Raw genomic sequence first — 16,382 nt, forward strand, 5'->3', positions numbered from 1 at the left:
TCCAGGACCTTCGTTCAGGCCAATCCCAGGCCCCCGTGCGCGCCTTAGCAGGGTGCTTTCCATGGCAGCCACTCCAGCTAAACTGCACAGTAATCCACTTACGTGTTTCTTTAACTGTATCTTCTCCTCGGGGCTGTGCTGGCAGACCCCGACGGCCAGCCCTCGGGGGAAAGCCCTGATTTGCAGAACTGTCCCGTTTCCATGGGACATCACAGCCAACCTGGCATCAGAACTCAGAGTTGTGAGGAGATGTGATAGGATGGTTTTTAATTCTTAAAATCATCTTACTTTAGGCAAATAATTAGGACCAAATTTAGTGAGCCCTATATCTTTTTTTTAATATACAGCTCTTACATGAAACACTATTTTAATGCAATAAATGTTCTCAGATAAGCTTACTTAACAAGATTTAACTTCACCTTTCCTCTTCTAAGAATCCTCAAAGTAAATTTGGGCTTCCAAAATTTCTTCCAAGCATCCCAGTATCCTGCTTAGAGTCAGATGCTCGCTCTGAGCCATTCAAAACCTGGGGAGAGTTCCCCCATCCTCCTCTTGTGCACCCCCAACCCATTATGACTGCCAGCCTCGCCCGCCCACCGAGGATGAGGTTCACCCGAGCAAGCTAAGAGCCTTGCTCAATAATTCATGTAGCACCGCAACCCCCTGCCGAGGAGGACCTGAGGCCTGGCCTCCTGGTCACGGCTGCAAATGCAGAACCCCGCACGGAAAGCTGGGAAAGGACCCCTGCCGCATAAGAAGGCATTCGTAGCTGCAGAACAGGAGCTCCCAGGAGCTGAGGCCCCTCTAGCCGCCACGTCCCGGTCACTGGATGCCTGTCCCACCCAGGCTTGGGGCTGGGGGTGGGAGGGCAACACTGGCCACCCGGGAACCCCAGCCCGTAGCGCCAAAGCCACAGACCCTCGGGTGGGGAGCGTTAAGTGCCCTAGAGAAGCACCAGCTTCACAGAGCTTAAACGAGGGCTCGTCTGCAGGGTTACGGGGGCGGAGGAGGCCTTGCAGCCCCTGGTGTGGGAACTCTCACACGCCTCCATCTTACAGACCGGAAACTGACACCCGGCACAGGGTATAAGAATACCATTTTTTGTTTGTAACCGAAAAAGATATTCCTTAAATGTAAGGGAAACGGAGGAAAACCATAGTGCCTGAGTGGGGGAGCCTCTGAGCTGGGCTGTGCAGGAGCGTCCATGGCGGTGGAGACGGCTCGGCCCCAGAAAGGGCCCCAGCAGAAGCACAGGGATATCGGGGGCTGGGCCGGATGCTGGGCGACGGGTGCGCACCTGGTCAGGTCTGCGAAGGAGCGGGGGACAGCCGAACACCCCTCGCTGTAGAGAGACCTGTGGGGAGCAGGGCTGGCAGGGGGAAGGTAAAAGGCACAGGAGTGTTGCGTGTGTGTGTGCATGTGTGTGTTATGTGATGTATGTCTGTGTGGCGTGTACATGTGATGTGTGTGCATGTGTGTTATGTGATGTGTGTATGTGTGGCGTGTACATGTGATGTGTGTGCATGTGTGTGTTATGTGATGTATGTCTGTGTGGCGTGTACATGTGATGTGTGTGCATGTGTGTGTTATGTGATGTATGTCTGTGTGGCGTGTACATGTGGCATGTGTGTGTGTGGTGTGTGATGCGTCTGTGTGTGGCATGTATATGTGGCGTGGGGTGTGTGCGCACGTGTGTGGGACAGTCACGGCAGGTCTGGGGGAGGAGGGGCAGGGCGGGAAGCAGGAGATGACGGTGTGAACATGGTTCCCGCCAAGAGGCGCTTCAGAAGATGCCGGGGTGGGGGCCCGCGGAGGGGAGCACAGCCAGGCCGAAGCCCTCGGCCCTGGAGGGGGGCCAGGGCTGGGCCCCAGGAAGGGAAGGGAGCGTAGAGGTTTTTATGGCTTCAGTTTTTCGATAAATAAAGAGACAATTGCCTTCTGGTCCTAAGCGATAGCTCAGGGCTTTGAACTAGAAAAACTAGACTCTCCGGAGGCAGTGATGCACCCGCACAGCTTGTGTTGGAAGCTTCAGGAGCACGGAGACAAGGACAGGGTCTCTGGAAAGTTTAAACACTGAAAACAATCGGTCCATCCACCCTTCCATCCACCCACCCACGGCCTAGGCACACCCTCCCACCTAACCCCCCCACCCCGCAGAGGTGTCCAGAGCAGGCTTCCAACCACTGACTCCGTTTCCCAGGCTGGAAACCCTCCCTGAAGGCAGGATTTCTGTCTCTGGCCCCGGGGCTAGCCTAGCCCCTAGGAGGCCGGGGTCAAGGTGAGATCGGCTAATTCTGTGAAGCCCTTGAGCTGAGCACCTGTCACGTGGGGCTGTCACACGACCCCCTGCTCTGAACTGGCTTCTTGAGCCTGGAGACCCCATCTGTCCACCCCAAGCCCCGCACTGGCCCTCTCCCCGCCCCCAGCTCCCTTCAAGCCTCTCGCCCTCCGCCTCTGAGTTTCAAGGTTGTTGAACTGCCTCACCTCCTGGCCCGGCCCTGGAGCCCCCTCCCCTACGGGGCGAGGCTGCCAGGATGGGCCCCTCAGAGGCCAGACACCTGCCCACACCACGGGGAGGGGAGGCCGGAAGCCCAGACCATGGCAGGCCTGCCCCAGGCTGGGGCTTCGGGGTGACTTCACTACTGTCTTTGAAGCAAATTCCCAGAACCCCGACACACCCATCTTTTTAAAATATAAATTAAAAATGCATTCCAATGCCAAAAATAATGATTCCAGCTTCTCCACGGCTCCTGGCTGTAAGTCAAGAGTTACCTACACACCTGAGAGGTTGAAACCCGGCGAACCTGAAAAATCACAGTGCTTTCCACACTCCTGGTGCAGGTACACGGCCCAGCCCGGCCCGGCCCGACCCAGCCCAGCCCAGCCCGCAGCCATACTTGGGGACCCCCTCCTTTCAGAAAGGGGGTGCTCTCCCTAACCCCTCTCCTCACGTCCATTGAGGGGTGGGGGGAACAGAAAATAACCAACCCTGAAGTCAGCTAAACGGTGGCTCCTAAAAGATATGTCCAGGGCTTCCCTGGTGGCGCAGTGGTTGGGAGTCCGCCTGCCGATGCAGGGGACACGGGTTCGTGCCCCGGTCCGGGAAGATCCCACATGCCGCGGAGCGGCTGGGCCCGTGAGACATGGCCGCTGAGCCTGCGCGTCCGGAGCCTGTGCTCCGCAACGGGAGAGGCCACAACAGTGAGAGGCCCGGGTACCACAAAAAAAAAAAAAAGATACGTCCACATCCTAATTCCCGGAACCTGTGACTGTCACCCCATGTGGCAAAAGAGTGACAATCATGTCACGTGGCAAAAGATGTGATTAAATTAAGGATCTTGGACTGAGACCCTCCTTATTAGCCGGGTGGGCCCCCTGCAATCACGCGAATCCTTACGAAAGAGGGGCAGCTGCAGTTTACAGACCATGTGAGGACGGAGACACAAGCCCAGGGAGCCCGAGGGCACCACGGCTGGAAGAGACAAAGGGACCCGCCCCTGGTGTCCCCAGAGCCTTCGGGGGGAGCGGGGCCCCGCCCACACCTTGATTTCAGAATTCTGACCTCTGGAACCGTGAGAGGATGAATTTCTGCTTGTGTTAAGCCACCCAGCCTACAGTCTTCTATTCCGGCAGCCACAGGAAACCACTACAAATCCCAAACACACCACGGAAACCGGACAGACTCAGCAGAAATCTCTTCCTGGGGACAGTCCCCTAAGGAAGCAGCGCCCCTAACACCTTTCAGCGACTCCGTAAGCCTCAGCAGAGCTGGAGCCGTGGAAGAGAAAGCCCCCTCTGTCCCCCAGGTCTTTGTGGTGCCCAGTGGGCCGCAGCTAAGGACCCAGGAGGCATCAAATGAACACACAGGTGGACCCCAAAATCTTGGCTGCCAAAGCCAGTGGGGGAGGCCCCCCAGGGGGCCGGACACTGGCACGTGGGGTGCCTGGGGCAAAGGTGCACCTGGTGACCAGGGGAGAGTTCACCGAGCTGACCCCCAGGGCCTGAGCGTCCAGAACCCCATCTTGGCTCCTGAACCCCCTGAAAGCAAAGGCAGGGTTCTTCCCAGCCAAGGATGTGGGCTCAGAAGGATACAGCTGGTGGCAGCTCAGGAGACATCTGGGGTCCCAGAATGGTGGAGGGTCCCACCCCGGGGCAGCCTGGGCCCCAGCCACATCCCCCAGGGGCCTGGTGGGAGGGAGGCTCACTCTGTCCTGGGGCCCGACGGGGAGGCTGTCCAGGGCCCTCCTTGTGCCCTTGTGGGCCTCTGCAGGCCTCTCTCCAGAGACCATGGGATGGGGGGCGGTGCACAGCCTGGAAACTGCCTCATCCAGGGAGGCCCCGGCTTTGGAAGAGGTCACCCAGAAACCCCGGGGCCAGGGCATCTGTCCTGCAACGTCCCAAGAACCAGCTCCAGGATAGCATCTCAGACACAGGACTATGATTTAGTTCTAATGACATGCAGCCCTCTGAGGGTCGGGGCACGGGAGGGCCTGGGGAGGTCTCCTGGAGAGGGTGGGCTTGCGTGGGTGGGGTGGGAGACGCCCTGCACCCCAGGGAAGATGGAAGCCTGGAGGCCGGGCTGAGGGTCCCTGCTGACCATGGGAAGAACCTGTCGGTGGAAAGTAAACTCTCAGCTGTGGGCAGCGAGGCTGGAAAGGGGCGTCCCCAGCGCTTTATCAGCTAGTAGGGAAACCGTGCCAACTCTGAAATGGCGACGTGTCCAAACTCAGCTGGAATGCTAACTAAAACCTTAATCATCCCTGCACAACAGCGGCTCGGCCCCCGATGGTTCAAATTCCCCTTCCCGCGTGGTGCTGGGAGGAAGGACGCTCCCGGGACAGATGAACACCCAGAGAAGAGCGCGCGTTCTTTATTCGCCGCTTGGACTCAGGACAGCCGCGTTGCCCTGGCTGACACCCACTCCCTCCTCCAGCTGCGCCCGGCGACCCCAGCAGAGAAGTCTCACCCCGTTACCCCAGCCCTGCAGGCAATGGGAGCACGACAAGAGACATCTGTCTGTCCACATCAGGGAAAGGGCTCAGGAGGGGGCGACGGGCAACAGTGTGAGCGGAGACCACTCTCCCTGGGGAAGTCGGGGGTGGCCCCTCACGGGTCAAGGGCTCAAACTGGACTCCCAGTAACTCCTGGTGGCCCTTGGTCCACGTAGTGCCTCCAAGGAACAGCGGGGACGGACCCCAGTGCCGATGGCAAAGGCCTCGCTTACTCCTCCCTCCACAAATACTGAGCGTCAAGGGGGTGCTGGGCGCCGGTGGGAGAACACGGAGCCCCGAAGACATCCACATCCTACTCCCTGGGGCCTGAGGCCATGTGCCCTCACACCACAGAAGGGACTTGGCAGGCGTGGGTCAGGTAGGGATCTTGAGACTTGAGACAGGGAAGTTACCCTGGACTCCTGGGGGCCTGGGGCAATGGCCAGGGTCCTCGTGGGGGACGAGGGTCAGCAGTGAAGCTGTGATGACAGAGGCAGAGGCTGGCCTGGGTGAGGAAGGGCCACCAGCCAAGGGATGCAGGCAGCCTCTAGAAGCTGGAAAAGGAGAGATTCTCCCCCGGCGCCTCCAGAAGGAACTCGGCGAGAATAACTCTGTGCTGCTTAAGCTACTCGTCTGTGGGACTCGGTCACAGCAGCTGCAGGACACGAGCTGAGGGGGGAGAAGGCAAGGCCAGTCCTTGCTCTCATGGAGCTGCCTTCCGGCTCTTTCTGCAGAAGCAGCTGCTCTCCACATGCGCACACACCGGATACTCACAGCCTGCATGGGGGAGACTCCTGGCAGGAACTGGCCAAGGAGCCTCGCCTCCCCTCGGACAGCGGGTACGACGACCCAGGAAGGTTCTAACAGCACGTGGCCTGTCCTCAGGCCACTCTGCTCACCGTGGTCAGACATTTCAGCGTATACCTGTGTTCCTCACCGACCCACGCCCTGCGCCCAGCTCATCTGACCCACCTAGAAGCTGGCTGGGTGGACACGAGGAACGCTTGTTTTCAGCTCTCTGGAAAGAAAACGAACCACAGGAGCCTGTCAGAGTGTCCTCCGTCCCAGCAGACGCTCGACAAGCAGGTCGGCAAGCAGTGGCCATCACCACCAACCCCCAGAAGCCCTGTGGCCCGTGGAACTGTGTTCCCAGCAGCCAAATCATGTTCAATGCCTAACCCCTGGTGCTTGTGAATTCATCTCACTTGGAAATAGGTTCTCGCAGATGTGATCAGGTTAACATGAGATTATACTGGACTAGCGGGGGCCCTAGTCCAATGACTGGTGTCCTTTTAAAATGAGAGAAATTTGGACACAGAGACAGAACACACCGGGGGCGGGGGGTGCCGTATGAGGACAGAGGCAGAGACTGAAGACACATGCAGCTACAAGCCGAGGACCACCCAGGACCACCGGAAGCTAAGAAGAGGCAGGAAGGACCCTCCCCTGGGCCTCTGCAGGGAGCACGTCCCCGCCGACACCTTGATTTTGGACTTCAGGCCTCCAGAGCTGTGAGAGAATAAATTTATGTTATTTTTTATCTTAATAAATTTATTTTATTTTTGGCTGCGTTGGGCCTTCGTTGCTGCGCGCGGGCTTTCTCTAGTTGCGGTGAGCGGGGTCTATTCTTCATCGCAGCGCACGGGCTTCTCATTGCGGTGGCTTCTCTTGTTGCGGAGCACGGGCTCTAGGTGCGCGGGCTTCAATAGTTGTGGCACACAGGCTCAGTAGTTGTGGCTTGTGGGCTCTAGAGCGCAGGCTCAGTAGTTGTGGCACACGGGCTTAGTTGCTCCGCGGCATGTGGGATCTTCCCAGACCAGGGCTCGAACCCGTGTCCCCTGCATTGGCAGGTGGATTCTTAACCACTGCGCCACCAGGGGAGTCCAATTTCTGTTATTTTAATCCACCCAGCGTGTGGTCCTTTGTGACAGTAGCCCCAGGAAGCTAACAGAAGCCGTTAGCCCCCTCCCTGTCCCCGGTGGCCGTTTGGCTGTGCACGGACACCCAGGCCAGACGCAAGGAGGGGAATTATTCTGTTTGTCAAAACCCCAGCTTTGGGGGAAAGAATTCCATGGAAGAGGAAAGGAGATCCCTGGCTAAATTTATCCCCACCGCAATCTCCCTGTATATGATTTTAATGGAAAACAAAGTCTTCCTGAAGTGCAATAATGCCCTAGCTTTACAATAATGTACTAGAGAAACGCTGGATATCCCCAACCTGGAACCGGTAGAAAGAGCCCAGCGTCAAAGACGGCGGAGGTGCTAAAGAGAGAGAAACCTGGAGTAATCCTGAGTATTTGAAAAGTACATTTTCCTAAGAAAGGATTCTGTTTCTGCTTTATTTGAGATTTTAATTATAGGCCAGGTAACGATTTTCCTTTTGAATGATAATTAACTCTCCGGTTTAAGGACCAAATTCAACTTGACGACGAACTCTTCCAAGTGGAGCTTTAATCCAGTAAATTGCAGTAAGTGCAGCAAACTCATTTCTCTTGTGTTATGGGAATGTCACCCCACAGGAGGACAGCACGGCTCAGACGCACGAAGCATTTTTAGTCTGATACGGGGGTGCAGGGTCAGTGTACCCCAGGACGATGGAGACACTATTACTCTGATGAGAGAATTCAAGATAAAACTCAGAGCTGGAGTAAGAATCAGAGAAGAATTGATTTAAATTTTTCCCCATGAGCAGAAAAGATGATTCGATTTTTACATTACAAGTTTCTCTTGGGGCTTCCCTGGTGGCGCAGTGCAGGGGACGCGAGTTCGTGCCCTGGTCTGGGAGGATCCCACATGCCGCGGAGCGCCTGGGCCCGTGAGCCATGGCCGCTGAGCCTGCGCGTCCAGAGCCTGTGCTCCGCAACGGGAGAGGCCACAACAGTGAGAGGCCCGCATACAGCAAAATAAAATAAAATAAAAAGTTTCTCTTGGCCTTGAACCTACACAAAATATCCTGGCCCTGGGGACAGTCAGGGCCCCCAGCCCTGCTGAGGTCACCCCAGGGAACAGTCAGGGTCCCAGAAGCCCCCCTCACAGGACAACTGGGACACCCCATCCTGGGGTTGTTAGCACCAAGCTCAAACCCAGCGTCACTGAGACTCTCCTAAGTGGCCCCTGACCCTCTGATCCCAAAACCAGTCTAAATCCAGCTGGGGCACAAACTTGACGACACAGGGTCCAGCAGCCTGGATGTCCGAAGCCCAGGGACAGCCGTGTGTTTCATGCACAGAGGCAGGACTGTTGGCTGGTATTTGCCGAAACACCCTCTGAACCCAGACAAGCGGCCTGGGGTCTAAACACAGAGGCTCAGGAATAAACGGGACCCTCCCCTCTGTCCCCCCCCGACACGCAGATGACCGAGAGGTCCCTGAAAGCCCTCCTTCCCCGGTGACATCAAAGCTGCCGCCTTCTCAGGAATGCACCCCTGGGCCCACGCGGCTGTGACATAAATCACTGCCCGCTGCTCTCATCCTGGGAGGATGTGTGTGAGGAAGGGGAAGGGATTCCAAGGCAGCCGTGGGCCGGGGCCACGTGGGCACACGGCTGGGCAGTGACCCGAGTGGAGCTTGGTGGGCACACCCACCAGCAGGACAGGAAGGGACACAGCAGACGGAAGGGGGAGCCCCATCCCCTCCAGCTCAGCCACGGGAGCGGCAGAGGCTCTGCTCTGAGCACAGCACAGAATCCCAGAACTCCAGGACGTCTTCTGAGGCCTGCGAGGAGGAATGGGCCAGTTAACCCCTGACCCCGTCGTCCCGCGTCGGTATTTATCACGTGCCTACCTGATGGACAAAGATGCTGGACGCAGCGGGGAGGGAGCAGACAGCACCAAGCAGATGTGGACTCGAGCCGCCGACCTCTGCCGTGGGCGAGGGGCGGGCAGGGGAACGGGGACACGGAGGTGACGTTCGGGAAGACAAGGGAAAGCGCACTCGAGGGGCAGGGCCCCGGGGAGAGGAGCCGGGCTTGTTTCTGGAAGGCGAGCAAGGGGCAGTGGGGTGGGGCGGGGCCGGCCCCTGAGGCTCTGGAAGGAAATCCCCGGGGCCCCCCACCCGGCTCTGCATCTTGGTATCCCTGAAATGGGTGACCACTGTCCCTGCCTCATGGGGTTGTGACAGGCACGGGGAAAGGGCCTGGAGCAGAGCCTGGGTGGACACGTGCTCTCCGCCACGTCAGCGAGGAGTGATTAGACCCTTTAATTAGGGAGACGACGCCTCAAGAGGCCACAGGACCCGGACGCAGAATCACATCCTGAGGCTTGCCCCGGATGGGTTCAGTCCAGGGTCCTCCTGGGCGGGAAGAGTTTCCTGCCACCCCCTCGGGTAACAGGGTGACGGCGAGTGAAACCCTCTCCCTGGGGCCACTGCTCAGCGACGGCTCTCCTTCTCACCCATCACACTTCATTCGGAACCCTGCACGCAGAAGGCGCTTTTTAATAGACGCTGTGGAGTCAAGGAAGCAAGAGAAAGGACCCAGTAAACAGGCAAACCAGGCCATTCCGCCCTCGAGGAATCCACGGGGCGGACAAGCCTGAGCTCAGAGGCCAGAGCGCCGGGTTCGAATCCTGACTCACCCCCGCCCGGGTCTAGAGCAGGGCTCCTCCCTCCACCACAGACACGAGGACCATTCTCCGTGGGGGGCACAAGCACCCCACCCCCAGCTGAGACAACCAAAAACCCTTTGGATACTGTCATGTGTCCCCCGGGGGCAGAATCACCCCCGCTGAGAACCTCTGGGCTAGAAACTTTAAGGTCCCGTACCACAGTCTCTCCATTTATAAAATGGGGACGTACAGTGCCAGGAGGACTGGGGTAACAGTGTAGCATCATCTGGAACAGTACAGCACGTTAAGTGCCCAATAAGTACTATTTGCAGGTCGCTGCTGTCCTGAGGGTCCTGGAAATAAGTGGATCACACCCAAAATGAGAGCAGAGCAACCAACGCGTGAACAAGGCACTGAGAAAGTTTCCAAGATCGACAGTCACTGTCCAAGGAAGTTGGGAAAACTTCCAGAACCTTCCGACAGCAGGGACAGCGCTGAGCTGGGTCCTGAGGTAGGTAAGGACAGAGGGACGGCAGGTGCGGGGGTGGGGAGATGGGAGGAACGGGCTACGTCCTTGGGGAGCTTAACCAAAAGCAAAGCCAAAACCAAAGCTATGCTGTTCACAGGCCGGAAGACAGAGGAGCCAGGACCAAGGAAGCCGGCGCACGTGCTTGTCACACAGGACAGTCGCTGAGCTGCGCCGCGATGCCTCCAGTCCTTCTGTCCCCGTTCCCTTCCGAGTGGGGTCCCCTGCAGACCCCCGCCAGGCCCCCACGCAGAGCCGTGAGAAGGGGAGATGCCTTCTCCCTGCAAGGACAGGGGGGTCATGTTCCCTGGGGCCTCAGAGCTTCCCTGAGGCCAGAGTGGACTGAAGAAACACAGGGGAGCTGTCGGGGTATTTTTCCAGCATCAAATTCATGAGCTTTTCCTGAAATTAACTGATACCTTCCTTCACCCAGCTCGTCTCCCGTCTGGCAACACAGGAAGCCAGGGTCCTCCGGAGGCCTTGGGCCCCTTCCAGCTTCCCGCCCGCCAGGCCCGAGCTCGGCTTACCAGGGAGCAAGTAATAAAAGCCTGGCGACGACAGCACGGCTTTCACCGCGAATAAATGGGTTCAATTACCTGAACCAAGAGAGCAGGGCTTCAAAGGAAGAAAGGAAGAAAGAGAGGAAGGGGGACCGAGGAAAAATAATCAGTCTGAATCAGTCTTATCTCGGAGGGAAATACATATGATAATTTAGTACCAAAGACATTCAAATTAGCCCCCTGCCAATCAAGACATTTCAGTGGTGATGACACAGTGGGTCATTCCCAGGCATAATTTCTCTAGAAATGACTCTGGCGATGAAAACAAAATTTGAGAACTCTGGAAGTCCTTTCCACCCAATGGGTTGAGGCCTCTTTGGAGGGGATCCAGGGTCCACGGGTCCCTAGCGGCCTCTACTTATCCTGCCCAGACACGGCCCCAAGCTCACATCCGGGACTCCTGGAAGCCAGGACTGCTGCTGCAGCCACGAGACAAGCTGGTGTCCTCGACCGAGGTAGACCCCACCCTTCAGATCCATCTTCAAGATGAAATCACCAGATTCTGGGGGTGCTTAGGGGTGCCCCCCACCAGGTCCCCACCACTACATGTCTCCACCAGGGAGAGGGCCGGTCACCTTGGGGGGCCCACCCGATTGGGCAGGGGTAGGTCCGCTGCGTGCGCTGGCCGGGCATATAGCAGGCACTCAACTAATACTCCTGGAGCGAGTGGACAACTGCTCACTGGCTGACTCCCCGGAGGGCACCAGGCTCTGTCCCGGGGCCCGGGGCTACAGCTTCCCCACTTGAAGCAGGAGTCATCCGCAGAAGCTCTCCCCCATCCAGGCCCCGTGGCAGGGAGGGGGACAGGGACACCAGCCCCGCGGGGGACGCTGCTCCGCTGTGAGGGAGGCCGACTGTGCTGCGGCTGGCACACCTGGTCAGGCACTCCAGAAGAGGCCGAGGTGCCACCTCAACGCCGTGGAGAGGGAAGGGAAGGAGGGAGAGGACCCCCACCTGCGTGGCACGGCTCCTCGGCACACCCAGAGCCCCCTGATGACTCAGGCGTGGGCTTGGGGGCTGGAGTCGCCTTTGCCTTCCTTCCCGGCTCAGCACCAAGCTCCAGCGTAGCCAGTAGTTTAGGGTTAACACTTGAGAGACCGCGGGGAAGAGATCTCCAGAGCTGGACGGGACGGATGGACAGGCAGACAGACACAGACGGGCGAGGGGAGGAGAGACACAGGCAGGCGATCAAGCCTTTCTCGCCGCAGCGGTGCCAGCGGATTATAACCAGGCTGGTGCTCAGACGCGGCAAGCCGGGGCGCACACCCATCTCCCCAGGCTGCCCGACACCCCCCCTTCTGGCTGGGGCTCCTCCCTTCAGATGCAAAGCACCACATGGCCGCCTTCCTCTATCTGTGCTCCCACCCCAGGCTTGCTCCCTTCCTGCCCGATGAATACCTGTTAATCCTGTAAGCCCCGTCCTAGGCTCCATCAGTTGCGCTGCGTCCCACACGCACGGAAACCATTTCTCCAGTGTTTACACCAAACACGTCAACCGAGGACACAGTCCGCGGAAGACTCTCAAAACCACCTCCGGGACGAATCAGGTCCCACCCAACCTCAGAGAACTTTCCAAAAAGACAGACGGCCACCCTCTGCCACAGTATACTTGTTTGTCAAGTGGGCCGTCCTGCTATGTAACAGGCCATCGAAGATCAAAGCAAGAGCATATGTTTCTGCACTGCTCTCGGCGGGTTTTTTATTTTTAAAAACAACCGTTGGCTGCCTTTAGAGCAATTCATCTTTGTGACAAATCAGGACGTTTCGAGGTAAGTGTATCTTCAAGGCAGAGAAGATGAGAAATTTCTACAGTGACAATGAGGCATGAAAAAACCAACAGTCTTTCCAGACCCAAGTGATCAGCGGCTCACAATTTCTATCCCAGTTATCACACTGTTTTCCAGTAACCAATTAAACTCGAAGTCCGTAATGAACTGCTTTAAATTTGAAGCCACTTATAACAAGCACGTCATTACATACATGCAGATGTTTTAGGTGGCTCTGGCACTATCATCCTCCTCCTACTGTCCTTATAAAGAGAGTGGCTTAAGTGGCACGGGATCAGTAGAGACCTCGAGGCTGTGCTCAGCAAGTGGCGCCAACGCCCAGGCCCATGGTCCATCCTTTGACCCTGCCCCCGAGGGAAGTGGACAGAGGAAACCACCTGACACCCTCCGACCTGTGGACTGGGGGCCTCATGTGAAGCAGAGGTGACCCGGGGCCGCCCCACCGCCTGTGCCACCCCGGGACCCGCGAAGGGTGACACGTACCTGTGAAGTCCTCCTGACACTCGCAGGTGTAGCCGCCCTCCCGGCTGCGACACCGGCCGTGGGCACCGCAGGGGCTGGAGTAGCACAGGTCAATCTCGGTCTCGCAATAGTCGCCGGTGAAGCCGGGCGGGCAGCGGCAGCGCAGCCCGTTGACGGGATGGATGGGCCGGAAGAGCACGGTCGGGGAGCTGATGAAGGGGGCCGAGCTGTCGAACTTGAGCACCGACACGCACTTCATGTAGTTCTCGCACGGTTCTCGCAGACAGATGTTGTCGTCGAAGGGCAGGACGCGCTGGGTGGACACGGCCGTCAGCAGCGTCCGGTTCAGGTAGATCTGCTCCTGTAGGTCCTCCGATGGGAAAAACTTGTCCCGGACGCCTCCGGGGAGCAAGGCCGAGAAGGTCACGTTCAGGATGTTGGAGCTGACGTCCGTGTCGTTCTGAATGTTGAAGACGAAAACGGCGTCCTTGGTGGTGGACAGCACCGTGGCCACCCCTTCCACGAAGCGGGCCAGCAGTGGGGACAGGAACTTCTCCTGCGACATGTTCTCCAGGCGCACGGTGATGCTGTTGGTCAGCATGTCGTCCGTGATGACGGTGACCCGCAGGGTGCAGAGCGCCGCCACACTGTGGATGCCGTCTGCGAGACACAAGGGGGCGTCACTCGGGGGGCCTGCCTGCCCGGTCCCCACCCCGGCCCGACCGGGAACAACACCCCCGAGCCCCGCGCCCTGCCCCGCCCCACCCATGACCACCACCTTCACCCCACGTCCCAGACCCCCTTCCCCTCCTTCCACACTCGGCTCCCATCACGCCCGTCAAGCTCAGAAGCCCCCAATGGAAACCCCCCAACTGCTCATCAGGGCATCTCAACAACCACCACGATCCAGCCCCCCAGCCTCTCACGCTTTGCTCCAGACACGTGGGGACGCAGAGCCCCTGCTTTACCTCCTCTGCACCTGTTCCAGCCACTAGGTGACCCTGCCCATCCCCCAGCCCAGTTCAGACCCCACAGTGTCCAGCACGGCCCAGCCCAGGTACGGCCTTGTCTTGTGCAATGCTGGCGGCTTCTCCGCTCTTAGCTGTGACCGACTTATCTCCAGGCGCCCAGCACACAGGACAGGACAGCACGTGCTGCCTCAGAGAGACACACGAGAGGACGCTGCACCTCAGCCAGCACAGGTGAACCGCTCACGGAACGAGCCTCGTAGGACGTGGGGACTGGAAAGGGTGGAGTACTGGGTTACCAGGTTGAGCACACCATAGGTTCCGAGCCCAGAACCAGAGGAGCTGTCCAGGGGCCGCCACAGGAGCTCTGCTCACGATGGCCACAGGGCAGCAGCATCACCTCCAGGGCAGCCCTGATAGATGCAGCCATGCTGCCCAGAGGGCCTTCACCTGCCTCCCAGTGCCCGGCCCCCCAAATGTGCTCTGGGACCCGAGAAAAACCTGGCAAAGTTCACATCCTTCTGGCTCAGCTCAGATCCGTGTCCCTGCAGCCCTGATGGATCCCCCCACGAGCACACCCACCCCAGTTTCCATGAGGCGTCTGGGCAAGCCCGTGAGCCCCCGGCGGGTCCCACCCCTCTCGAAGCTGTAGCCCGAAAGGCAGGCTTATTTCCAGCTTACTTCCGGGAAGCTGGAGGAAAGTCTTAGGACCACTGAGAGGATGCATTCAGGTGACACCACTTGGAGGCCATCTTGTCACTCTGGACCCAGCACAGTCCCCACCAAGGCACAAGCTTGCAGGGAGCCCTCAGAACAACGGGGAGCGGAGCACAGAAGCTTCTGCGCCTGGGACTGTTTGCCTCAGACGCAGGAGCCATAAGCCACTTTTGGCGGGGGACGCCGCGCGCCACAAAACTTGTCCAGACAATGGAGAAACATAACTGCTCCTCAAGTCACAGCACATTCAGGGGCAAACCTGAGATTCCGAGGGATTCTGAGAACCAGCATCACCCCATTTGAGAGGTGACAAAAACTGAGACCCTGGGGGGCTTCCCTGGCGGCGCAGTGGTTGAGAGTCCGCCTGCCGATGCAGGGGACACGGGTTCGTGCCCCGATCCGGGAAGATCCCACGTGCCGCGGAGCGGCTGGGCCTGTGAGCCATGGCCGCTGAGCCTGCGCGTCCAGAGCCTGTGCTCCACAACGGGAGAGGCCACAGCAGTGAGAGGCCCACAATCCGCAAAAAAAAAAAAAAAAAAAAAAAAAAAACTGAGACCCTGGGAAGTCAAGTTTCACACCCACGAACGCACGCTTGGTGGAGGGGGGCCCTGGCTTCCCCCCAGTAATTACGACCATCGCCTAGCAGGTCAGGCACCGAGCATTACTGTTCCATCTGGTCCTCACGATAACCTGGCAAAGCCATTTTTTTTTTTTCTTTTTTTTCTTTTTTTTTTTCTTTTTTTTGGCTGCACGGCTCGCAGGATCTTAGTTCCCCGACCAGGGATTGAACCCAGGCCCCCGGCAGTGAAAGTGCGGAGTCCTAACCACTGGACCGCCAGGGAAGTCCCTGGAAGGACCAAATCTGAAAGAGGAAATAATATTTGTATGACCTCGTTGTGGGGAGGGCGCCCCAAAGGCTGGTGTAAAACCCAGAGGCCGGCGAGGTGTGGGCTCAGCTCTGTGTGCAGCTCCCGCAGAGCAGAAGGTGGATGCTGAGACCGTATCTGCTGCTCGCATACAAAGGACCGTTACTCAGCCGTAAAAGGGAATGAAATTGGGAACTGGAGAGACGTGGATGGACCTAGAGACTGTCATACAGAGTGAAGTCAGAAACAGAAAAACAAGTATCATATATTAACGCATATATGTGGAATCTAGAAAAATGGTACAGATGAACCGGTTTGCAGGGCAGAAATAGAGACACAGACGCAGAGAACAAACGTATGGACACCAAGCGGGGAAAGCAGGGGTGGGGGGGTGGGATGAAGTGGGAGATTGGGATTGACATATATACACTAATATGTATATAATAATAACTAATAAGAACCTGCTGTATAAAAAAATAAATAAAATAAAATTCAAAACCAAACAAAACAAAGGGCCAGTGGCTGGAATAAGTAATGAGGAAGAGAAATTACGGCAAAAGGTGGCACAGCCCATACGGCACGAAGCCTCAGAGATAGCACCACCCTCCTTCCCTCCCCCACACGCCAGCTACACCCAGGCAACAGGGCACATTTATCACACTGCGGCCACAGCAGTCGTCCTAAAACATTGGAATGTCCTGAAACGTCCTAAAACACTGTGGCCACAGCACTCCCCCTAGAACATCACACCACTCCCTTGGGGCCCCCAAAGGCACCCAGGATAAAACCCATACTGCCTACCCTATCTTATGGTCCTATGTGGTCCGTCCCCGTCACCCTCCCTTGTCTTAGAGACACCTCGCTGCCTCAGGGCCTTTGCACACTTCATCTTCCTCCTGGAACACCGCCCTCCTTGTCGCCAGTGGCTGCTCCCAGGGCCACCCGGGTCTCAGCTGCATGTC

The 16,382-nt window shown here is 57.8% G+C and overlaps 1 protein-coding gene across 4 annotated transcripts in view; it reads right to left on the reverse strand.

The window, feature by feature from the left end:
- CELSR1 (cadherin EGF LAG seven-pass G-type receptor 1) overlaps positions 1-16,382 on the reverse strand; it is a 148,072-nt gene that overhangs the window by 80,296 nt on the left and 51,394 nt on the right. For all 4 annotated transcript variants that reach the window (XM_067698403.1, XM_067698404.1, XM_067698401.1 and 1 more), the window contains exon 2: positions 12,891-13,529. In XM_067698403.1, coding sequence (XP_067554504.1) covers positions 12,891-13,529 — 639 coding nt within the window. The remainder of the gene's footprint in view (positions 1-12,890; positions 13,530-16,382) is intronic.

The sequence above is a fragment of the Pseudorca crassidens genome, chromosome 11, assembly GCF_039906515.1.
Source record: "Pseudorca crassidens isolate mPseCra1 chromosome 11, mPseCra1.hap1, whole genome shotgun sequence".
Lineage (NCBI taxonomy): Eukaryota > Metazoa > Chordata > Mammalia > Artiodactyla > Delphinidae > Pseudorca > Pseudorca crassidens.